The 26,406-nt window shown below is 41.1% G+C and overlaps 1 protein-coding gene across 1 annotated transcript in view; it reads left to right on the plus strand.

Moving 5' to 3' along the window:
* The window catches only part of LOC150081093 (astacin-like metalloprotease toxin 5), a 157,270-nt gene extending 135,890 nt beyond the window's left edge, over positions 1 to 21,380 (plus strand). The window contains exon 4 of the mRNA XM_090380915.1: positions 21,151 to 21,380. Coding sequence (XP_090237041.1) covers positions 21,151 to 21,380 — 230 coding nt within the window. The remainder of the gene's footprint in view (positions 1 to 21,150) is intronic.
* The last annotated feature ends 5,026 nt before the right edge of the window (positions 21,381 to 26,406 follow it).

Genomic DNA, 26,406 nt, shown 5'->3' on the forward strand with positions numbered 1-26,406 from the left:
TCGAGGGAGATAACTGAGGTGTTAAATATGTCTCTTGTAAGCAGATTCCAATTGGATTATGGTTCATGATTATTTCGTGGATGTCGTGAATATTGCTGCGAAAGCCTCTGCAATTTCATTGTACGATGGTTTTCATTGTTTGGATTTATATGGAGTAGCTGCATCTGTCTGTTTTTTGGAAATCTGTTTCAGGCGGTCAGCTTTCATTTTCTCTCTCTTTGAAAAAACAGGTCTGGTTTCTATTTCGTCTTCTGGATGGATTTCCAGAATAGTTTCATTTTCTTCTTGATTGCAAGCCTCATTTGTGTCCATAGCAGAAGAAGATTCAGCATGCTGTTTATTAATGGGGTCAGAATTTTCTCTTTCAGCAGGTCTTACGGAAGCTGAAGCAGCAACAGGTGGTGTCGTGACTGGCGTGTCACTAGATTTGGTTGAAGTCTGTTGCTTTGAGGACTGTGGTACTGAAGAGAGTATAGATCGTGCCCATTCAGAAATAGAAATGTTTGGTGGTATTGATGTTTCAGTCTGAACGGATATTGTGTGAAATCTTTTGGTAGCATCAGCATATGTATGTTTTGGTATCACTTGCTGTATTTGTTTCCTTGCTTCTGAAAATGAGACTTTTTTTTCTACCTTGTATTTCTGGATTTTCTTTTCATACTTCCATTGGTCACATGTCTTAGAGAAGGCTGGGTGGTTGCCTTTGCAGTTAGGGCAGAGTGAGGACTGTGATTTGCAATCAGCTTGGGCATGCTCCTTCGAGCCACAGTTAGGGCATACCTCATCACCTCGACAGACTGTTTGGGAGTGTCCGAATTTCTGACATTTGTAACATCTTAATGGGTTTGGAATATACGGGCGAATGCGTCAGTTCAGATACCCAGCTTTCACCGATGTTGGTAGGTTTGGTGAACTAAATGTCAGTATGATGCTGTGAGTTGGGATAAGTTCGCCATCCTTCTTCAGCATAATTCGTTTCGCCTGTATGACCTTCTGATCTTGCAATTCATTTACAATTTCCTCCTCTGAGACATTCATTAAGTCCCATTCTGAGATGACACCTTTGGAGGTATTGAGTGTAGCATGTGGTGACACCGTGACTGGAATTCCACCAAATATGGATATTTTCAGAAGGGAATCAGAGTGTTTGGAGCTGGTGGTCTCAACCAGTAGGTCGCCAGATTTAAGACGTCTCACCATTTTCGGGGAACCTGCTACACTTTCCAGACATTTCTGTATGAGAAATGGAGATAGATTGCCTATGGCTTGATTTGTTAAAGAATGCAAGATCAGAAACGATGGATGTTCTATTCTGCAAGCATCCGTCTTCAGTCTCTTTCTGGTGTTTTTGTCATCATCGGGATGGTGCAAATCCATTGAATTAGGATTTGCTGTCTGGATCGGGGGAAAGTTGTCGAAATCCATGTTTTGCTCCTTTTGGCCCTGGGGGTTTGCTTTACCACCCAGGTTTCCGGCCCCGCCACGGGGAGGCAGGAGCAGTGCCACGAGGTGACCAAGCGGCTGTGTTAGTAGTTAGTACTAATAGAAAAGGAAACAGAAAGGTGATTTTCCTTTCTGGGCTTCTGCCTACTTCTTGTAGTGCGAGAGAGCTACTCTAATATATATAAATTAAGAAAACGGTGTTTGAAACTAAAATATAAACTGATTGCTTAAATTCTCTTTTTAGAAAACGCTTTCAGAGACGCACTATAATCGCTTGGCCACGGAACGCTTGGCACCCGGGGCCATGGCTGAGGTATGTCCATTTTGGAGCTGAACGTGAGTGTGTGTGCCAGTATTGAGTATAGTGAGGTTTACTGCCTCTATTAGGCTCTCAATGAGTCGACCTCGTCTATCTAATTTAGGATCGCCCCATAAGGGGTGGTGCCCGTTGAAGTCCCCTAACATACAGAGAGGTGGAGGTATCTGTATAAGGAGATCTTCAAGATCTTTTAAACAGTAGGTACGGTTTGGCTGTAAGTAGATTGATACTAAAGTTATTTCAATATGGAGCGTTATACGCACAGCAACAGCTTCTATTTCAGTGTGAAGTGGAATATGTTTAGTTGGGATCATTGAATTAATCAGGATCGCTACACCACCATGGGCAGCATTTGCTGTATTACGATCCCTTCGATAAAGGCAATAGTTCTTTATCGAAGGAGAAATTTGCAAAGTTAAGTAAGTTTCCTGAAGACAAAGGGCAACTGGAGAAAATCGATTTATTAGATCTTGGATATCGACTGTATTGCAACGAAAGCCTCTGCAGTTCCATTGTAAAATACAAGGCATTATTTGTGTTTAGTTGATGGAGCGGATTCTGACTGCTTTTTGAAAGTGACTGGTTTATGGCGGTCTAATTTGTGTTTGTCTTTTTTTTGGAAGACTGGCCGACCAGTGTCCATTTCTTCCTCTTCGGCATGGATTTCTAAAAGTGGATCTTCCTCTATAGATGTTTCATCTGTGTCCATGGTTGTGTCTCGATTATTTTTGATTCTATTTGAATTTGTGATACATGGTTGTTGTTGTATTTGGGATTTCTGGCACAAGGGCCTCTTGGGCCATATTGTGCCTGTTCGATATTTGCTTATCACTAATTTCTCATGTTATTGTGATCATAGGCTATTATAAAGATTTATCTGTTTCAAATAAGTAAACAGTTCCTCCAAATTTGCATCATTGCCAAGAATCTGCAATAAGGTAATCGGTTCCTTCAAATGGGATAGGGATGTAAAGGTTGATTTTCTGGTAGTTGAAAGTTGGGGACATTCAATGAGAATATGATATATTGTCAACTGAGACTGGCACAACAAACACTGAGGAGGGTTCTCTCCCATAAGCAAATACAGATGAGTTGGATGTGAATGTCCAATGCGGAGCGTTGCTAGAATTACTTCTTGTCGCCTGCTTTTCCTGATACTAGATGTCCACAATTTTGGCTCTTTTTTTATCTGCAGCAGTTTATTATTTATTTGAGCTTTCCAGAGGTCAGACCATTGCTTCCTACATGATGTTTCAATGATGGATTTGTAGTCGGTTGTTGTTGTTGTGGGGGTTTTCTGGCGCATAAGCAGCTTTGGCTATAATGCGCCTATTCCTTTATTGTAATAATATATGAGAATTTCTTCTTATGTCAGAAGAGGCAAAAATCAGAAATGACTAAAAACTCCAATTTTCTTCAGAAAGTTAAAAAATTCAGGGATATTTGCATTGTCACCAATGACATTCTCTAGAGTTATTGGTTTGCGAAGGTTAACCAAAGATAGCAGGGTTGTATTTCTGTCTTGATTATAGTGTGGGCATTCAATGAGAATGTGTTTCACAGTCAGATTTAGAAAACAATGTGGACACTGTGGTGGATCATCTCCTGTGAGTAAATGAAGGTGAGTCAAATGTGTATGGCCTATTCTTGATCTTGAAAGGAGTACCTCTTCTCGTCTTGATGAACGGACACTGGAACGCCAAATTCTAGGATCCTGTTTAAATTGAAAAAGTTTGTTATGTGTTTGAGAGTGCCAGAGTGCTGTCCATTCTGTTAGGCATGCGTCACGAATGATTTGTGGGTAGTCCGATGCTGGAACAGGGATAGTGGTTAAATCTAAGGTAGATGGATTTTTTGCCGCTTTATCGGCCAGTTCATTACCAGAAATTCCAGAATGGGATGGAATCCAGCAGAAGGTGATCATTTGGTGGCGCTCTTCAATCTGCAGTAATAATCTTCTAATTTCATTTAGAAGAGGGTGAACTTTATCTGTGGAGTTAGATAATGCCATAATTGAGCTGAGGGAATCAGTGTAAATAACAAATTTTAGTGAGCAGTCAGAACAGAGGTTTTCTAAGGCTAGTTTAATTGCATATAATTCTGCTGAGAATATACTGAATTCAGGTGGAAGGGCTGCTGAAATAGTGGTATTTAGGAACACTGCTGCTGCTCCAACATTTGAGTTAGATTTAGAGCCATCTGTATAGATTGGAGAAAAGTCAAAATATTTGTGAGTGTGAATTGCATGAAGTTGTTTCACATTTGATGCTTGAAGAACATTTTTTCCCCACTGGCAAAGGTAAGTGTCACAGGTGGGTAGAGGAGTAAGAGTCCATGGTGGTTGAGTGCATGTTACTACTTCTTGTACAGAATGAATGGGAACTTTCCAAACTTGCATCAGTTCAAGAAGGCGAAGACCAGCTGGTTTTACTATACTAGGCTTACTTCTGTAGAGGTTTTCTAGTGGTGGATTAAATAAATATGACTGAATTGGATGCGAGGCACAGCTTTGTATTTTGACAGCATACTTCAGTAGCAGTGTTTTCCTACGTAGTGTTAACGGGGGCTCATGAGCGTCAATGTAGAGGCTATGTGCTGGTGATGTTCTGAAAGCCCCAAGTGCAGTCCTCAAGGCGCTGTGCTGAACTGGATCAAGCCAGCGCAAAACACTTGCTCTGGCAGAATCATAGACAGGAGCACCATAATCAAGACGGGATCGGATTAATGCCCTGTATAGCCGAAGTAAGGAGGTGCGATCTGCACCCCATGTTAGGGCGGATAAAGTTCTGAGTATATTTAACTTTTTTAAACAGGAAGTACGTACATTTTTAATATGGTCTAAGAAATTTAATTTGTTGTCAAGGATTAATCCTAGAAATCTGATGTTACTATTGACTGGGATGGAGAAGTTGGAAATTTGGAGTTCAGGATCCAGATGGAGTTTGCGTTGTCGACAAAAATGGATGGCGACTGTTTTCTGTTGTGAGAGTCGATAGCCGTTAAGGTTGGCCCATTGTTGTATTTTGTTCAGTGATATCTGAAGCTGCCTTTCAATTGATCTCATGCTTTGGGAATGACAGGAAATGGAGAGGTCATCCGCGTAAAGATATGACTCAACTGTGTTTGGAAGCTGTTTAGTGATGGAATCTATTCTAAGAGCAAAAAGAGTGGCACTCAGCACAGATCCCTGAGGAACACCTTCTTCCTGAATGAAAGTTGTAGAGAGCTCATTTTGGTATTTTACTTGAAACGATCTAGTGTATAGGAAGTTCTGCACAAATATGGGAAGGTTTCCGCGTAGACCGAGAGAATAAAGATCACTAAGTATGCCATGTCGCCAGGTGGTGTCAAAGGCTTTCTGTATATCTATAGTAACCATAACCAGATGTTCGTGTTTAACGAACGCATTGCGAATGGCAAATTCAGCCTTGATCATGAGATCTAAGCATGATCTGTTTTGTCGAAAGCCATGCTGACTATTGCTCATGAGATGTTGTGACTCTATGATCCAGACGAGTCTATTGTGGACAATTTTTTCAAGGATTTTGCTGAGGCAGCTTGACAGAGATATAGGTCTATAGTTATGGGGATTGGTTGGATCTTTTCCAGGCTTCAGGAACGCCAAAACAATAGAGTGGTGCCAAGAAGCTGGATAAGTTTTTTCTAAAAAAATACGGTTGTAAAAGACCAGGAGGAGGCGCATAGCTTTGTCATCAAGATGTTGCAGCATGATATAATAGATCCCATCTGGTCCGGCGGCACCATTACGAGCTGTTTTAATGGCATGCAATAATTCAGGATATTGTAGAGGTTTGTTATATGGCAGAATGAGGGCAGTTTGGAAGTTAATAGAATACCGTTCTCGACTGTTTTTAATTCGTTGGAAAGATGTAGTATAAGCTGATGTTGCCGAGATCTCAGCAAAAGTATTGCCCAAAGCGTTAGCTATATCCGAGGGACTAGTTAAATCTCGCCCATTCCATGAGAGGACTGGAGAGGGTATGGTTGGAAACTTGCCAGAAAGCTGTCTAATTTTTTTCCAGATTAATTTGCTGTCAGTATTTCTGTTAATTGTTGATGCAAAACGAGCCCAGGATTCTTTTTTGGCTTGCCTCTGTATGAAACGTGCTTTTGCCCTTACTTTCTTATAATTTATCAGATTGGCTGTGATTGGATAACGCCGAAACAAATTCCACGCTTTATTTTTTGCTTTTTTTGCTTTGGTGCATTCCTCATTCCACCAATAATTATAGTGCTTTCGACCCGATGGGTTTGATAATGGTATTGTATCTTTAGCCACGTTTAAGAGATGCGCCGTGATGTAGTCTGTCACATCATCAATATGATGGAAACGGATTTTTTTCTCATCGAAAGAGATTGAGGACTGAAATTTTGCCCAGTTTGCTCTTGTAAATTTCCATTTCCTGCAGGGTTTAGTTAAAGGAGTCTGTGCTATCAATACCTTGCATACGATTGGGAAGTGATCACTGCCCATAGGGTCGTTTATAACATACCACTCTATGGTCGGGACCAGTACTGGAGAACAAATGGAAAGGTCTATTGCTGAAGTATTTCCAGTTGGGAGCTGAATGTGAGTGTGCGTGCCAGTATTCAGTATGGTGAGGTTTAGTGCATCTAAAAGTCTTTCAATGAGTCGACCACGTGTATCCAATTTAGAAGCACCCCATAGGGGGTTGTGCCCGTTAAAGTCCCCTAATATACAGACAGGTGGAGGTATCTGTATGAGGAGGTCTTCAAGTTCTTTTAAAGAATAAGTATGGTTTGGCTGTAAATAGATTGAGACTAGTGTTATTGCAATATGGAGAGTTATACGAACTGCAACAGCTTCTATTTCAGTTCGAAGTGGGATATGCTTTGTTGGGATCTTTGAATTTATCAGGATTGCTACACCACCGTGGGCAGTATTTGCTGTATTGCGATCTCTTCGATAAAGGCAGTAGTTCTTTATCGATGGAGAAATTTGCGAGGTTAAGTAAGTTTCTTGGAGACAGAGAGCAACTGGAGAATACTGGTTAATTAGATTATGGATATCATCTGTGTTGTAACGAAAACCTCTACAGTTCCATTGTACAATGATGGCCATTATTTGTGTTTAATTGTTTGAGATGTATCTGACTGCTTTTTGAAGGTGATTGGTTTATGACGTTCCAATTTTTGTTTATCTTTTTTTAGGAAAACTGGCCGACCAGTGTCCATTTCTTCTTCTTCTTCTTCGGCATGAATTTCTAATATTGGATCTTCCGGTAGAATAGGAGATGTTGCTGGTATTGTAAGAGGAGTGTTACTTGCCTGGTCTGAATGCTTGGGGTTACTGGACTGTTGCTGAGAGAGGACAGCTCGAGCCCAGTCAGAGATTGATATGTTTGAGGGGACGGTAACTTCAGTTTGGGTGGATACTGTTTGTTGTTTTTGTGCAACATTTGCATAGGTACGTTTGGGCATGGTAGGAGCAATTATTTTCCTTGCTTCTTGAAAGCTTACCTTGTTCTCAACCTTATATTTAACAATTTGTTTCTCAGTTTTCCATCTCTCACAAGTTCTAGAATATGCAGGATGGTTACCTTTACAGTTGGGACATGTCTTTTCTGTCGCCAAACATTCAGACTGAGTATGATCGGAAGATCCACAGTTTGGACAAACTGGGTTTCCTCTACATGTTGTCTGAGAGTGACCATACTTTTGGCACTTGTAGCATCTCAAGGGATTGGGTATATACGGGCGAACACGGCAAAGTAGATAGCCAGCTTTTACTGTTGATGGTAGGTTTGGGGAATTAAATGTAAGAATGATATTCCTGGTAGGCATAAGGTTATTGTCTTTTTTAGTCATGATTCTTCTTGATGCAATAACATTTTGATCCTGAAGTTCTTGAGTTAATTCATCCTCTGTCACGTTCAACAAATCCCAACTAGAAATCACACCTTTGGATGTATTTAAGGTAGCATGTGGGGTTACTTTAATGGGTATCCCAGCAAAATTTGAAAGTTGTAAGAGTTTCTCTGAATGTCTATTTTTTGTTGTTTCAACAAGAAGGTCTCCAGATTGCAGCCTTCTCACAGTCTTCGGAGATCCTGCAATACTCTCCAGGTGTTTCTGGATGAGGAAAGGAGATAATTTGCTGAGAGGTTGTTCCGAAAGTGAATGTAAAATTAAAAAGGAAGGAAACTCTTTGGTTGTTGAATTTGTTTTCAACCTCTTGGGATGTGAAATGTCATAATCAATTTCAGTATGTGGCCGAGAGCTTGTCGGCTCTAAAGATGGATAATCATTTTGCTCCATCTTTGCTCCTTTTCGCCCCTGGCAGATGAGCTTTTCTGCCAAGGTTTCCGGCCCCGCCACGGGGAGGCAGGAGCAGTGCCTGGTGTGACCAAGCGAGTAGTAGTAGGGGGTTAGTAATAAGACTATGAAAAAAGAAAGGTGGCTTGCCTTTCTTGCTCTGTACAGGTACTTTTGTAGCAAGAGCAGTTATAAAATAAATAGATTACTTAACGAGAGGAACGCAAAAGAACTATATATCACTTTTTGGAAATCGCACTATAAGGCACAGATAAATCGCTCAGTCACAATCGCTTGGCACCCGGGGCCTTGTAGTCGGTGTAGGGCACTGTTTGTTGCCTGGAAGTGCTTGAGTCAGGGTGTTTAGCGGCGGCGTCCGCTTGTTCATTACCTGGAATGCCTGCATGACCAGGTATCCAGCAGAAGGTAACCTCCTGGTTGGCTTTTTGACAGTAAAATAACTTGGACCATATCTCTTTAAGAATCGGATGTGAGGGCGACATGGTAGTTTGAATGGCAGTGATTGCGCTTAAGGAGTCTGTGTATATCAGGGATTGCTTTATACAGCTGTTGTGTATTCTATCTAGAGCTAGTTTAATAGCAAATAATTCTGCAGTATAGATAGTACATAGACACAGCATCTGAAAAGGTAGAAGAAACTGCTGCAGCACCAACGGCTGCATCTGTTTTGGAGCCATCAGTATAGATAGGTACTTTATCTGAATTTTCCAACAAGTGAGTTTTATGGAGCTGTTGATAGTTTATATTTGCCAGAGAGGATTTTCCCCATCTTGAAAAGAAATTGTCGCGGAGAGGTGATAATTCAGTCCAGGGAGTTTCAGGAGTAGCAAGGTCTTGGAATATGTTGTGAAATTTAAGACCCCAACTGATCGTGAGTTCTTGCAGTCGAATCCCTGCAGGGCGGTTTTCATTAGGCTTATTGTGATATAATTCAGCATATTGAGGATCAAACAGGTACTGCCGGCTAGGGTGGAATGGCATGCTTTTAATTTTTGCTGCATACTTACACAATAAGGATTTTCTCCTGAGATGCAAAGGGGGTTCATTTGCCTCAATATACAGGCTGTGGACTGGAGATGTTCTGAAGGCTCCCACAGCTATCCTAAGAGCACTATGCTGTATGGTGTTCAGACGTAATAGTGAACTTGTCCTAGCGGAGTCATAGACAGGTGACCCATAATCTAATCGTGATCTTATTAAAGCTCTATACAGATGAAGGAGAGAGCTTCTGTCAGCACCCCAGGACTTAGCAGAGACTGCTCTCAGGATGTTCAGTTTTTTTAGACATGTAGTTCGAAGGAAAGCAATATGGGAAGCAAAATTAAGTTTGTTGTCTAAATATAACCCCAACAGTCGGAAACTGTTAGTGACAGGGATCAAGTTGTTTTTTAAAAATATTTCTGGATCTGGGTGAAGTTTGCGTTTCTTACAAAAATGAATTGCACTAGATTTCTTTTCTGATAGGGAATAGCCATTCCGCAATGCCCATGATTCAATTTTAGCGATGGAAATTTGGAGTTGTCTTTCAATGGTGTTCATGGTTTGGGATTGACAAGAAACAACGAGGTCATCAGCGAACATATACGATTCTACTGTATTAGGTACATCCTGTGTCATGTTTGTAATTCTTATTGAAAATAACGTCGGACTAAGAATGGACCCCTGAGGAACACCCTCCTCTTGTACAAATGATTTAGATAAATTGTTCATGTATCTAACCTGAAATGTTCTGTGCCATAGGAAGTTTTGTATAAAGTGGGGTAAATGACCTCTCAAGCCAAAAGAATGAAGATCTTGAAGTACACCGTATCGCCAGGTGTTATCAAAGGCTTTCTCAATATCAAGGTTGATCATGACCAGATGTTGTCCCCTTATGAAGGCATTTCGGATGTTTGCTTCTGCTTTTATCATTACATCTAACGTGGACCGGTTCTTTCGAAACCCGTACTGATTGTTATTTTGCAAGTTGTTAGTTTCCAGGAACCACGTTAGCCGCCTGTGAACCATTTTTTCCAAGACTTTGCCTAAGCAGCTGGTCAGTGAAATCGGCCTGTAATTGTGTGGAAAGCTGCGATCCTTTCCAGGCTTTGGAAAGGCTAGTATAATTGAGTGACGCCATGAGTCGGGGTAAATATTTTCTAGAAATATTCGATTGTAATATTTTAACAATACTCTTTTTGTTCTGTTGTTTAGTTGGCTTATCATGATGTAGTAGATCCCATCTGGACCAGCAGCACTACTGGAAGTTTTATTGAGCGCCCCTAAAAGTGTGTGAAAGTAGAAAATTTTGGTATTGCTTTGGAAGCTGCTGCTAGTATTTGTTTGGTAATGTGCTCGGTGGCATCATCAATGGACCCTAGTTGTATCAATTGGCTATAAAAGGAGATGGAGACAGAAAACTTTTCCCAATCTGCTTTAGAAAATTTCCATAATACCCGATGATCGGGGCAAGGTGTCTGCATTGTTTGAATTCTGCATATTATTGGGAAATGATCACTGTTGTGCAGATCATTTAAAACCGTCCAATCTATAGTAGGAAGTAACTCAGGGGAGCATATAGATAAGTCAATTGCCGACATACATCCCGTGGAGAGATGAGTGTAGGTGTTTTGACCAGTGTTTAGCAAAGTTAGGTTCAGTTGGTCTATGAGTTTTTCTAGCAAGTGCCCTCTATTATCCATGTAAGCAGATCCCCATAGCGGATGATGTGCATTTAGGTCACCAAGAAGACAAAAAGGAGATGGTATCTGTTTTATAAGATCTTCTAATTCTTTCAACGTGTAGATATTGTTAGGTGGAAGATACAATGAGACGAGAGTTATTGTTTTTCCCATTGCTACACGAACTGCAACGGCTTCTAAGTGGGTCTGAAGAGGAATGTTTCTTGCTGGAAATTTACAATTCACTAGAATTGCAACTCCACCATGTGCATGGCTTGAACTAAATCTATCTTTTCTATGGGCTGTAAAATGTTTAATCGAATAGGTTACCTGTGGATTTAAGTAAGTCTCTTGCAAGCAAATGGCTACCGGATTATATTGTGAGATCAAATCGTATATATCATCGGTATTACTACGTAAACCTCTGCAATTCCATTGTATGATGTGCATCATTATTTGGTTTTAGAGAGGGAAGATGATTCTGTCTGTTTCTTGTAAGAGGGTGCAGTTTGCTTTTGACGATCATGTTTTATCTTATCCTTTCTTGGAAAATAAGGGCGTCCATATTCTGTACTCCCTTCTACATCATCGATACCAGTAGATGAACATCCAGTCTCCATGTCATCTTCTGCATGAAGATCAAGGACTGTTTCTTCTTGTGCATTTACAGCTTCGCTGTCCATACTGCTTGAATTTGGTTGTTTCAATTCAGAGGCACGTTGCCTTTGTGGTTTCCTTTGTGATTTATCAATTGATGTAATTTTAGATGGAACTGAGAGTGGGGTATTGTTTACTTCGTCTATTGAAACAGGTTTGTTAGCGGGCTGATCTGTCAAAAGTACAGATCGTGCCCATTCTGCAATGGATGTGTTAGGTGGGATTGACACTTCTGTTTGGTTAGCAACAGCTTGACAGTTTTGGGTAGCAGTAGCATAGCTGCGTTTTGGCATAGTTACCTTGACTTGTCTTCTTGCTTCTTGATATGATACTTTGTGTTCAATCTTAAACTTCTGTATATTTTTTTCCATTTTCCACAGATCACATGATTTTGAATAAGCTGGGTGATCATTCTTACAATTTGGGCACTCTGGAGATTTTGCAGTACAATCTGTTTGAGAAGGATTTTTCGAACCACAATTAGGACATGTATTTTCTCCTCTGCATGTTGTTTGAGAATGACCAAATTTTTGGCATTTGAAACACCTTAAGGGATTTGGAATGTATGCTCGGACTCGGCAGTGGAGGTAGCCTGCTTTTACTGAGTTTGGTAAATTTGGTGTACTGAAGGTCAATATGATATTTCGTGTTGGAACTAGTTTATCGTCTTTCCGGATCATGATTCGCCTTGCTTGTGTTACTTTTTGTTCTTGTAATTCCGTAACTATTTCCTCTTCAGTGACGTTTAGTAGATCCCACTCACTTATTACTCCTTTAGAGGAGTTCAGTGTATTATGCGGCGTGACTTTAATTGGGATTCCGCTTATAGTTGACAGTTTCAATAACAGTTCAGAGTGTCTTGCCTGCGTGGTTTCAATTAATAGATCTCCTGACTGAAGTCGTTTTACCATTTTTGGTGTTCCTGCTGAATTTTCAAGACACCTTTGAATGACAAAGGGAGACAAATTGCTTACTGGTTGATTCGATAATGAATGCATTATCAAAAAAGCTGGTGGTTCTGGTTTGCTAGAATCTGTTCTCATTCTTTTCGAGAGACTAGGATCATGTTCCCTTCTACGGGTGTCAATTTGTTGAGAGCCTGTTGGCTCTATTGGTGGAAATTCGTCGCAATCCATTGTTGCTCCTTTTCGCCCCGGGAGAGGAGCTTCCTTCTCCCAGGTTACCGGCCCCGCCACGTGGAGGCAGGAGCGGTGCCACCAGTGACCAAGCGATAAAAAGTTAGTGGTTAGTGTGTTACAAGAGTTAGTTATATATATACAAAAGAAAGGTGATTTTCCTTTCTTGTAGGAGGCTTCCTTCTTTATTTATAAAGAGCCAGAAAATAAATAACTTTGAAAGTAAAAGTCTTTAGAAATTTTAACTACTTCTTTATAGAAAATTCGCTTTGAAAATCGCTTTGGAAATCGCTAGATCACTCGCTTGGCACTCGGGGCCTACAGATTGCGGTACATCATTTTCTAGTAGGTGGCACACAATTGGATAATGATCACTGTTGTAGGGATCATCAGAAACAGACCAGTCAAGAAAAGGAAAGAGAGCTGGGGAACAGATGGTGAGATCAATTGCGGAGGTAGTCCCTGTTGGTAAATGGACATGGGTGTGGATACCTGTGTTTAAGAGTGTTAAGTTCCTGCTATCTATAAGTTTTTCGATCATCTGTCCTCTTTTGTCTGTATGAGGTGATCCCCAAAGGATATGATGCCCATTTAGGTCTCCCATCAAACAGAATGGAGGTGGTAATTGTTTAACTAAATCCTCAAAGTCTTGTAGTGAATACGTATGATTAGGTGAAAGGTAGAGTGAAACTATGGTCAATGTAATTCCTGGCACGATGCGTACCGCGACTGCTTCAAGGGATGTTTGTAGCTGAATATGCTTGGATGGAATATTAGAGTCCACAAGAATAGCGACTCCTCCATGACCTGTATTGGTTTTACGATCTTGCCTATATACATTGTAGTTCTTGATTGAAATACTTATGTGCGGAGTTAGGTTTGTTTCTTGCAAACAGATACTTGCAGGGGCATATATGGAAATGAGATCTTTGATATCGCCTAGATTACTTCGAATGCCACGACAATTCCATTGTAAAAGTGTACGCATTATTTGGGCTTAGTACTTGATTCAGATGACTTACGATGAGCTGCTTGTTTTAATCGATCTGTTTTGATTTTTTCTTTTCTGGGGAAGCTTGGTCGGCCACCACTGTCCATGTCATCATTTGCATAAAGTTCCAGAACTGGTTCATCTTCTTGCTCCTTTTCATCAATTTCCATAGTGTCAGTATTTTTTTGTGCTTTTTTAACAGGTTTGGTGGGATTTGTGCTGGTTGTTGGATCTTCAGCATCTGGCGAGATTACAATGGGTGTATTAATTGCCTGGTCAACTTTTGGTTTTGTTTGTAAAAGAAGATTACGTGCCCAATCCGCTATTGAGATGTTGGGCGGGACTGTGATGTCAGTCTGTATTGCAATTACCTTTGTTTTCTGCACTGTAGTTGCTGCTGTTGCTGCATATGATCTCACTGCTGGAGATAGTGGTATCTGTTTTTTGGCTTCTTGATATGTTATCTTATGTTCAGTTTTATATTTTTGAACTTGCTTTTCTCTTTTCCATATATTACAGTCTCTGGAATAGGCAGGGTGGTCTCCTTTGCAGTTTGGGCAGCAAGGAGACTGTGTATTGCATTCTTTACAGGTGTGTTCTTTTGAGCCGCAAGTGGCACAAATAGCTTGTCCTCTGCATACTGTTTGGGAATGGCCATATTTTTGACACTTGAAGCATCTTATTGGATTGGGGATATATGGCTTTACCTGGCAATTCAGGTACCCGGCTTTCACTGATGTTGGTAGAGTTGGAGTGCTGAAAGTAAGTATGATGGTGCGGGTTGGAACGAGGTTTCCATCCTTTTTAATAAGGATTCTTTTGGCATGTGTGACATTCTGGTTTTGTAGCTCTTGTACGATTTCTTCTTCAGAGCTATTTAGGAGGTCCCATTCCACGATAACCCCTTTAGATGAATTTAAAGTGGCATGTGGAGTGACTTTGATGGGAAACCCTCCAAAAGTTTTTGTTTCAAGAAGAAGCTCAGAATGTCGATGATTTGTCGTTTCTATCAGAAGGTCGCCTGATTTCAAGCGGCGAACCATTTTCGGTGGACCAGCTATATGTTCTAGACGCCTCTGTATAACAAAGGGAGAAAGTTTACTAACTGGTTGGTCTGATAGGGAATGAACAATTAGAAAGAGTGGCGAGATGGTTTGGGTCACATCTTTCTTTTGTCTTTTGGCAGTAGATGGATTAAGATCATCTTGCTGCCGATTGTGATCAGTTTGATCCATAATTCCAGGAGAAGCCTGGTTTGTCAAGTCCATTGTTGCTCCTTTTAGCCCTGAAAGGATTATTTTTCCTTTCAGGTTTCCGGCCCCACCACGGGGAGGCAGGAGCAGTGCCACCTAGTGACCAAGCGGCTGGCGGATTAGTTTGTTAGTTTGATTTGATTTGATTTGATTTTTTATGGCGCATCGGCAGCTAAGACCATAATGTGCCAAGTCACATTTAAAATACTACTAAAAATATTGGTAGCCAAGGCTACCACGTCAGGCAATTAGTTTTTAGGTAAAAGAGGTAGTAATTAAAAGCATAAAACTTATATCTTTGTATAGAAATTAATAGAATGTAAAAAGTTAAAAACGTCAGACATGTTGTCTCTGTCGCCTATTAACTGACTGAGTGTAAATGGCTCAGTCAAATTATTAAAAGCGGTAAAACACAAGCACCGTGCTTCAATAAAAGTAGGACATTCTATTAAAATATGACTGATGGTTAAAATGACATTACACATCTCGCACATAGGTGGGTCATCCGCCCTCAGCAAGTAGGAATGGGTTAGATGACTATGACCTATGCGGAGCCGAGCAAGAACAACTTCCTCTCTTCGGACCCTGCGTAAACTGGACAGCCATTGCGTAATTACAGGCTTAATATGACGTAGTTTATTTGTGGTCTGTCCGTGCCAAGAATCTTGCCATTGGGAATATAATCTAGAGCGTATTATTTGCCTGTAGTCTGTATAGGGGACTAACAGGCAATGACTATCCAGGGAAATGGCTGATTTGGCAGCGGTATCAGCTAGTTCATTTTCCCGAATCCCAAAGTGGCTTGGGATCCAGCAAAAGCGAATATCAAACTCCAATTCTACAAGAGAAAATAGAATATGCCGGATCCTGGACAGGATCGGATGAGGGTTATACCCCACCGATACTAGAGCCTGTAACACGCTTAATGAATCGCAATAGATCATATACCTCCGGTAGTCGTGATTTTTAATGTGATCTAGGGCTGTTTCTATAGCATGCAACTCCGCAGTATAAATGCTACTTTCATGTGGGATCTTATAAGACAATGTTTTGTGAGGGAACACAACAGCAGATCCCACATAACATTCTAACTTTGAGCCATCTGTATAGACAGGCACAAAGTCAGAATACTGCTGTCGATGTACTGCAAAGAGTTGCTGGTAGACAGATGGCGGTGTAGTAGCCTTCTCCCAGATCTTAAGGGAGAAGTCACAAGTTGGAAAACAGGCATGCCAGGGTGGAAGGAATTGCCTTGGTGACTGGGCAACGTTGTCTACCGTCAAGCCTAGTTCATTCAACAGCCCTTGAATTCGAATACCAAAAGGTTTGTTGGCTGTCCGACGCGTGTTGTAGAGGTTTTCCCAGCGCGGCTCAAAAACGGATGGCCACGTGGGATGATCGGGCAGGGATTTTAATTTGAAGGCGTACTGTAACGACAACTGCATACGACGAAGACACAGAGATGGTTCATTTGCTTCAACGTAAAGGCTTTGGACAGGAGATGTGCGAAATGCTCCAGTGGCTGTCCGGATGGCTTGATGGTGGATTGGATCTAACCACCGAAGTGCACTATCTCTAGCAGAACCATAAACCTGAGACCCACAGTCGAGTTTGGAACGGAGGAGTGCTCGGTAAAGGCGAAGAAGGGTAGAACGATCTGCGCCCCACGAGGTTGACGAAAGGGCACGAAGGATGTTAAGCCCTTTGACACATCTTGTCCTCAGCTGACGAATGTGTTGTAAAAATGTCAGCTTTTTGTCGAAACTAAGTCCAAGGAATTTGAATTCTGCTACAACTGGGATGTTATTTTGCCCAAGCCTTAATTCTGGGTCAGGATGAAGATTACGTTTGCGACAGAAGTGTACACAAACGGTCTTCTGTGATGAAAATCTGAACCAATTAGCTAAAGACCAAGCTGTGAGACGATCAATGGTTTTCTGCAGTTGCCTTTCAATGACCCTCATATTGCATGAATTGCAAAATATAGCAAAGTCGTCTACATAGAGGGCATTGTTTACAGTGGGAGGAGGTTGTTCTGTGATAGAGTTTATTTTTATTGCGAAAAGCGTAACACTTAGAACGGATCCTTGTGGGACTCCCTCTTCCTGAGAGAAAACTCGAGAGAGGGTGGATCCTAAACGGACTTGAAATTGGCGATTCGAAAGAAAGTTTTTAATAAAAACAGGAAGGTTACCTCTAAGACCAAAGTTATAGAGGTCTTTTAAAATTCCAAATCGCCAGGCTGTAGTTTGTTAGTGAGAAAATGGATAATTATCCTAAAAAAAAAGAAAGGCGATTTTCCTTCCTGGGTTCTACTTAAAATCTGCTAAGTGAAGAACCACTTACAATGAACTGAGAATAAGAGCGGCTAGAAATGAAAGAGAACGAAATCACTTGGAAGGATCACTTTATAATTCGCTTAAGAAAATCGCTTGGTCCCTTTCGCTTGGCACTTGGGTCCTTTCCTGGTTTTGGGAAAGCTAGTACGATAGAATGACGCCAACTGGTAGGGTAGTAGTCTTCGCCAAAGATTCTATTATACAGTTTTAGCAGAGCAGAAAGGGATTCTTCACTCAAGTGATATATCATGGCATAGTAAACTCCATCAGGGCCAGCAGCACTATTTTTGGATCTTGCAAGTGCGCTACGTAACTCTGCCATGGTAAGGGATACATTATATGGATGCTGTCGTGAAGTACTGAAATTGAGATTATGTTTTTCTGCTTGTATTTTATGTGCCTGGAAACTTGGCTCAAATGCGGTTACAGCGGAGATTTTTTCAAAGGTTTCACCTAATGTATTAGAAATATCGGGAGGATTGCAGATTCCTTTGCCTTTTAGATATATTATCGGAGTGGTTATAGGTGGATATTTTCCATTAATTCTTCGAACTTTATTCCAAACAGTTCTGATATTTGTGGTCCTGTTTATGGAGGAGGCATATTTAGACCATGTCTCTTTTTTGCTTATTCGTTGTATGTGACGAGATTTAGCTCTAGCTTTCTTGAACTGTATGAGGTTAGCTGTGGTTGGATATTTACGAAATAAGTTCCAGAATCTATTCTTTTCTTTTTTCGCATTGCTACAGGCTTCATTCCACCATATTTTTGGGTGGGAGCGAGTTTTCATGGATGATCTTGTTATACTGGTTTCTGAAGCTGCTATCATTTGTTGAGTTATGTAAGTTACGGCAGAGTCAATGGTGAGGGTCTCGATAGTCTGAATATCTAGATGTGCCAGCTCTTGATATTTCTTCCAGTTAGCTTTGTCGAATTTCCAAACAGTTTTTATCTCAGTTTGAGGAGGAGAGTTAGCCGATAGTGTGCATATTACTGGAAAGTGGTCACTATTTCGCAGGTTATCAGTGACCGTCCAATCAATCAGAGGAAGGAGGTTTGGCGAGCATATTGAAAGATCAATTGCAGAAGTTGACCTTGAGGAAAGATGCACGTACGTGTGAGTCCCATTGTTTAATAATGTTAAGCTGTGCCTTTCAAGAAATTTTTCAATTAACTGACCTCGCTTATCAAGCTGCGAGGAATCCCATAGGGGGTGATGCCCATTCCAGTCACCTAAGATACAGAAAGGTGGTGGCAGCTGAGTAACTAAATCATTCAAATCTGCTAGAGAGTATGAATAGTTTGGCGAAAGGTATATGGAAACAACTGTTACCGCTATCTTAACCATAACTATAGCAGCAATTGCTTCTAAAGTTGTTTGTTGTTGTTGTTGTTTAGCTTAACGACACAAGGGCTACTGAGGCCAAATTGTGTCTGTTCATAGTTTATTTAGTCGAAATATAGCACTGTTGGTGTTAAATTAAATACTCCTATATAGTCCAATACGTTTTAAAAATATTACAAGTTCATTTATGTTTGCTTCATTTCCCAGGATATGAGTTAAATCATGTGAGAGGTTCAACCTAGAGACTGACTGAAAAGTGTTTGACCGTATGGTTGAATACTAAAGTTGTTTGCAGTGGGACTGGTCTGAAAGGAGTTCTGGAGTTTACTAGCAATGCTACACCTCCATGTGCTGTATTAGAGTCGTTCCTATCCTTTCTAAGCATTATATGGTGTTTTATGCTCATAGTTATTTTAGGGGTCAGGTTTGTTTCCTGTAGACAAAGAACAGCAGGCTTATATACGGTAATTAAGTTATAAACATCGTCTAAGTTAGCTCTGAGTCCGCGACAATTCCATTGAATGATTTTGTGCATTATTGAGGATTATCGGGTGTGTCTGCTTGCTTAGGGGATGTGGTCTGTTTGCGCCTGTCTATTTTTTTTTTTCCCTTTTTGGGAAATTTGGTCTAGTGACGTCCATGTCCTCCTCTGCCGCATGAAGTTCAAGTAGTGGTTCATCTCGGTGTGAATTTCTTTCTATGTCCATGGTATCAGTACTGGTTTTTTGATTATTTCTTTCAGAGCTTGTTTGATTAACTGGCTGTTGTACAGGATTTTTATCTGGCGGTATTGTCAATGGTGTGTTTACCGAATGAGTTGATTGCTGTTGGGTAGGCTGTTCTATTAGTGTAGAGAGGACTGACTTGGCCCAATCAGAAATTGAGATACTTGGCGGAACTGAACAATCTGTTTGTACTGTTATGGATCGTTGCTTTTTTACAACTGAAGAATAAGATGGCAATTTATTTGAAATTGAACAATGTCTTTTTGCTTCTTGGTATGGCACCTTGTGTTCCACTTTGTACTTTTGTATATTCTTTTCAGTCTGCCACTGGATGCACTCCTTTGAAAATGCTGAATGGTTCCCCTTACAGTTTGGGCAGCTTTGTATTTCAGTGGGGCAGTCTATGTGAACATGCTCTTTTGAACCACAGGAGGCACAGGTGGTTACACCCCTGCAGACTGCTTGTGAGTGTCCAAATTTTTGGCATTTAAAACACCGGACTGGGTTTGGAATATAAGGTCGAATTTTGCACCTTAAATATCCAGCTTTAACAGTTGTTGGTAAAATTGGTGTTTTAAATGTAAGAATGACCGTTCGGGTAGGAGTAAGAACCCCATCTTTCTTAATGACTATCCTTTTGGCATTTATTACATTTTGATCGCCTAATTCCTGAACGATTTCCTCCTCAGATACGTTAAGGAGATCCCACTCGGCTATTACCCCTTTAGAGGAGTTTAAGGTGGCATGCGGGGTAACCTTTGTGGGAATTCCACCAAAAGTCGATATTTTTAATAGTTTTTCCGAGTGTTTATTCTCGTTCATCTCCACTAGAAGGTCTCCGGATTTTAATCTTCTAACCGTTTTTGGTGGGCCCGCCACATTCTCAAAACATTTCTGTATTAAGAACGGGGAGAGCTTACTCAAAGGATTGTCAGTCAAAGAATGTAGTATCAAAAAAAGAGGAGCAGGGCTTTCTGTTCCTTCTTTTTTCTGCCGTTTTGCATTTCCTGCATTTAAGTCTTCTCTGTTTGAAAGATGTGGATCATGAGATCCATAAGTGGCATGTCTATTTATGTCCATCTTTGCTCCTTTTTGCCCCGGGAGAGTGTTTTTCTCCTCCCAGGTTTCCAGCCCCGCCCATGTGGAGGCAGGAGCGGTGCCACCAGTGACCAAGCGGTTTATAGGTTTAGTTAGGTTAGTAAGGATTATATATATATATACACAAGGAAAGAAAGGTGTATTTCCTTTCTGGATTCTACTTCAAAGCTTTTAAGTAAAGAATCACTTAAGAAAAACAAGAAGAATAGTGACACTGGAAAATAAATATAACTAATCCGCTGTGAAAGAACGCTATGTATCGCACAAAATATCGCTTGGGCACTATCGCTTGGCACTCGGGGCCAGTTTAACAGTAACCGCAGGCAGAGGTGAAGGTGATTAGTATGGTTAGGTAAGACTACGCAAATTAAATTAAAGGGTGCTTTCGTTCTTCTGAGCTCTCTCTTTTCTTCTCTTAAGAAATTAGAGCTACTTAACGGGAATTTTAATAAATGCGAGAAAAAACAAAGGAAAATAGTCTCTGGGGAGAAAAATGCTTTATAAACGCACAATAATCGCTTGGTCAAGGAAATGCTTGGCATGGGGCCCATACACCTTTGGTAACAATAAATAAATAAAGAAATAAGTTAGTGGAACATGAATAACAGGTAGCGCACTGCGTCAGTTAATTACATTGTTTTATATATAATATAAAACTTTAGTTATATCCAGGGTCATCGAAAAAGGTGTCAGTGATTTCCCTTTTAATTATCTTCGGAAATGTTAATCACAGCAATCGATAAAATATTTCCGAAGATATTTAAAAGGGAAATCACGGACACCTTTTTCGATGATCCCGTATTCTCGGATATTTTTAAAATCAAAGTACTCATAATCCTGACTAACTCTTATCTTCTCCCTTACAGGTATGGATGCTCAGTTCCACAAACTACAACCCTCTGCAAATCGGCTTTTCACACCATTCGACTATTACTCTATAATGATTTATGGAGAATATGCCTTCACAAAAAACCCCGGTTCCAAAACAATGGAAGATATATACGGGAGACATAGACTCACTGAACCATTTCAAAAATCAGGTATGAGTGCATCTGACGTCACACGGGCCAGGGCCTTGTACGGTTGTGGATGGTGAATGAAATTTATCTGCTTGTAATTAAACCAAAAAGAAATATGTGTAATAAAGGGATGTAAGCAATATTAATAGTCTTTTCATTGCTTAAAAATCACACCACAGAAAGTATGTCATAAACCACACTTATAGACTATGGAGAATTCAACACCATAACCCCTCCTTTAGAGAAAATTTAAGTACATACATACAAACAAAAAGAGAAAAAAAAAGAAAAAGAACAGTTTGAAATACACTATATGCGTATTGGATTGGTTGGGTTTGGATTCAGTTTTGTTGCTGCGTTAGGTCGGTTGGGTTTAATTGGCGCATTAGCAACTAAAGCTATAATGCGCCAAAACGAGGTGATATATATAATTTCACTGACCTAATTACTTAGGTCACCATATCTAGATATAAAATAACAAAGGTATAAAATGTAGAAAAGATAAATCAATAAAGAAATAACAATAACATGTAAATTTTAAATACAAGTAAAAACCTTTATTGATTTTTGTTGTTGGGTTTTTTTTGGCGCAAAAGCTACTTTGGCCATATTGCTTTGGTTTGGTTTGTTTTGGTTTTATTGGCGCATTAGCTACTAAGGCTATAATGCGCCAAGACCATGTCATTTATAAAATAATTTAAACTTTCAGTGACCTAATTAGTTAGGTCACTATGTCAAGAAGTATAAGGAAAATGTAATTTTATAAACGATTAAAAATATTTATTGACTTTAAAAATCTAAAAATAGCAGACACATTGTCATTGTCGGATAAAATCTGACTGAGTGTATATGGCTCAGTCAGATGATTAAAAGCGGTAAGACGGATACTGCTAAAAACTGGACATTCGATTAAAATGTGTCTAATTGATAAAACTGTGCCACAAGACTCACACATAGGAGGGTCATCAGCCCTCAGCAAAAATGAATGAGTTAAATGACTGTGGCCTATGCGGGTCCGGGCAAGAACAACTTCCTCCTTACGATTCCTGCGCAGACTAGACTGCCACGGTTCAATTACAGGCTTTATACGATATAGTTTATTTCCAGTCTGTCTATTCCACGAGTCCTGCCATTGGGAATGTATTTTCTCGTGTATTCTTTGCCTGTAGTCTGTATAGGGGGACTGACAGGCAGCGGTTATTTCTGGGAATTGCTGATTTGGCTGCGGTGTCAGCCAAATCATTTCCCTTAATCCCAATGTGGCTAGGAATCCAGCAGAAGCGGATATCATATTCACGTTCACGGAGGAAGTGAATCTTCTGCTGAATGCTAGACAGAACTGGATGAGAATTAAATCTCACGGTTATTAAAGCCTGTAACACACTAAGAGAATCAGAATATAAAATGAACCGTTGGTTTTGGCATTTACTAATGTGATCCAAGGCTAACTCTATTGCGTGCAGCTCTGCAGAAAATATACTGCATTCAGAGGGAATCTGCTCCGATGTAGTGGTGTCTCTAAAGACAGCAGCAGATCCCACATGTGATTCTGACTTCGAACCGTCTGTGTAAACTGGCGCGAAGTCAGAATGTTCAGCTCGGTGTGCTGAATAAAGCTGCAGGTAGACCGATGATGGAGTGTCCGACTTTCCCCAATTTTTAAGGGACAAGTCACATATTGGAATACGAGCATGCCAGGGTGGAAGGGGTTGCTTCGGTGTTTGGGCAACCTTGTCTACCTTGATATCAAGTTCTATGAGTAGCTCTTGGAGACGAATACCAAAAGGACGAGTAGCAGTCTTACGGGTATTGTACAAATTTTCCCATCGTGGCTCAAAAACGGATAGCCACGTAGGATGGTCTGGCAGGGATTTCAGTTTAAAAGCGTAGTTTAGACACAACTGCTTACGTCGAAGCGATAACGGTGGTTCGTTTGCTTCGACGTATAAACTCTGGACAGGAGATGTTCTATATGCTCCAGTAGCTATACGAAGAGCCTGGTGATGGACAGGATCCAGCCATCGAAGGGCACTGTCTCTGGCTGAAGAATATACCTGGGACCCATAATCAAGTTTGGATCGCACAAGTGCACAGTAAAGCCGAAGAAGCGTGCATCGGTCCGTTCCCCAAGATGTAGAGGAGAGCGAGCGGAGAATATTAAGCCCGCGTGTGCACTTTGTGCGAAGTTGACGGATGTGGTGCAGAAAGGTCAACTTTTTATCAAATACGAGTCCCAAGAATTTTGTGTCCGCTGCTACTGGAATAGCATTTTGTCCGAGCATTAATTCAGGTTCAGGATGAAGATTACGCTTACGACAAAAACGTACGCAAACGGTCTTCTCCGGCGAGAACCTGAAGCCATTTGCAAGTGCCCAGGAGTTGAGGCGGTCAATGGCTTTCTGCAGTTGTCTTTCAATAACCCTCATGTTGCATGACTGACAAAAAATGCTAAAGTCATCAACATAGAGGGCACTGTTTACGGTAGGAGGAAGTTGTTCTGTGATGGAATTTATTTTGATGGCGAAAAGCGTGACACTTAATACTGATCCTTGTGGTACTCCCTCCTCTTGGCGAAAGGAGCGAGAGAGTGAGGATCCCACACGAACTTGGAAAGATCGATTGGCTAAAAAGTTTTGAATAAACACGGGGAGATGCCCTCTAAGGCCTAGGCTGTGCAAATCTTTTAAGATGCCAAATCTCCAAGTTGTGTCATACGCTTTCTCCATGTCAAAGAAAACCGACACCAAGTGTTCACGTTTTAGGAAAGCATCCCGGATGGATGTTTCCAGTCTAATAAGATGGTCCAAAGTGGACCGGTTCCTTCGGAAGCCGCACTGGATGTTGGAGAGAAGGTCATTTGTTTCTAAATACCAGATTAAACGAGAATTCACCATTCTCTCCAGGATTTTGCACAAACAGCTAGTCAGAGCAATGGGACGATAATTTCTAGTGACTTTTGGATCCTTTCCTGGCTTAGCGAAGGCAAGATCGGTTGCCTTGCGCCAGGAATCCGGAAACTGCCCTTCGGTAAAGATTCTGTTATACAGAAAGAGCAGATAATCCATAGATTTTGGTGAAAGATGTTTAATCATATCATAATGGATGCCATCTGGTCCAACAGCACTTGCTTTGGAAAGAGTGAGGGCTCTTTTCAGTTCATGTATAGTGAATTCCCTGTTGTAGGGACAGTCGCTCTTACACTTAAAATTTTAAGTGCCTGTTTTTCTATTTTTTGTTTCAGGACCAGGAACTCTGGGGAATAAGAAGATGTTGCACAGATTTTAGAGAATGTTTCCCCAAGAGAGTTGGCTATTGCAGTTGGATCTGCAATAGCGCATCCATTATAATCTAGGATTGAAGCAGGGTGGGATGTATGTTTTCCCTTCATTTTCCGGATTTTATCCCAGACTACCTTAGAGTTGATAGACTCTGTAATAGATGATGTAAAACGGATCCACGATTCCCTTTGATTCTGACGGCGGATGTAGCGTGCTTTGGCTCGTGCACGTTTAAACACTATAAGGTTGTTCGTGGTAGGATATCGGCGGAATATCCCCCACGCTTTGTTTTGAGCCTTTTTTGCTGCTGTGCATTGGGAATTCCACCTAGGTTTGGGAAATGGTGGAAACCGGGCAGATGTTTTTGGAATAGCATTCGCAGCTGCTTGGACAATAATTTCTGTGATGAACTTTACTGCCTCATTGATCGGCTCCTGACTGACGGTGCTGAGATCAAAATTTACCTGATGTTGGAAGGCATTCCAGTCAGCCTGATCAAACTTCCACCGTGGTAACCTATAAGGAAGACACGGTCTCCCACTGTGTAACAAGGTTATCACAGGGAAGTGATCACTTCCGTATGGATTCTCCTCCACTTCCCAGGTGAGTGAAGGGAGTAGAGAAGGGGAGCAGATAGAGAGATCAATAGCAGAAAAAGTACGGGTAGGCATGTGGAAAAAGGTGTTTGTTCCAGTATTTAGAAGGGAAAGGTCATTGTCATTGAGCATACGCTCTATGACTCGCCCCCTTCCGTTGATGTTAGCACTACCCCACAGGGTGTTATGTCCATTAAAATCCCCGAGAAGTAAGAAAGGGGGAGGCAACTGCGTTACAAGATCATCAAGGTCTTCCTGGGAGATGTCAGTCCCAGGTGGCAAATAAATAGAGCAGACGGTTATTAAAAATCCCACTGTAAGCCGAATTGCAACAGCCTCTATGCTGGTTGTAATTAGCAAGGGCTGAACTGGGGTCTGATTACCCACAAGGATAGCTGAGCAGGACCATCCGCAATTCTATCCTTACGAAAGATTGTGATGTTATGCCGGGTGGGATCATCATTTGCCTTTAGATAAGTCTCCTGCAAGCAAAAGCAAACTGGCTCGTGCTTTTGCAGGAGGGCCTTAATGTCATCAGTATTTCGCCGGAATCCACGACAATTCCATTGTAGGAATTTAGCCATTATTTTGGCTTGGTGGGTCCATCAGGCGGCTTCCGAGGTGCTGAGGGCTTACTTTTATCAGTCTTGGCTTTGTCTTTTTTGGGGAAGAATGGACGATGTCACGTGTCCATTTCTTCCTCCGCAAAGAGTTCCAAGACTGATTCATCCTGTACCTCCTTGTTCTCTACATCCATTGTTTCTGGTATTACGGGTGACTCTTCAGAACGTTTTTGCTCTTTTTTACCACTTGGTTTTGGTAGTGGTGGACCACTAGGAGGTACGGATATAGGAGTGGCAACTGATTGTGTTTTTTTGGTGGGCTTTTGTGAATTTAATAAATAGCGTGCAATCGGAGTGAATGACTCTTTGGGTGGTATAGTCATCTCAGTTTGAGTACCGCTAGTGCACTTGGCAGAAACCTTCTGAGCATAGGAAGGTTTCCCCGCTATTTATTGGTTCGATACGTTTTCTGGCCTCTGGGTAGGAGATATTCAGCTCTGTTTTCAGTTTTTGGATTTCTTTTTCATCCTTCCACCGCTGGCATGCTCGAGAATAGGCGGGGTGCTCTCCTTGGCAATTAATACAGATCGGTTTTGAAGCTGAACATTCCTTGCTCTCGTGGTCTTTAACACCACATCGAGCACAGGCAGGGTTACCACGACAAGA

The sequence above is a fragment of the Mastigoproctus giganteus genome, chromosome 9, assembly GCF_048544385.1.
Source record: "Mastigoproctus giganteus isolate SK-2022 chromosome 9, ASM4854438v1, whole genome shotgun sequence".
In the NCBI taxonomy this organism is placed as follows: domain Eukaryota; kingdom Metazoa; phylum Arthropoda; class Arachnida; order Uropygi; family Thelyphonidae; genus Mastigoproctus; species Mastigoproctus giganteus.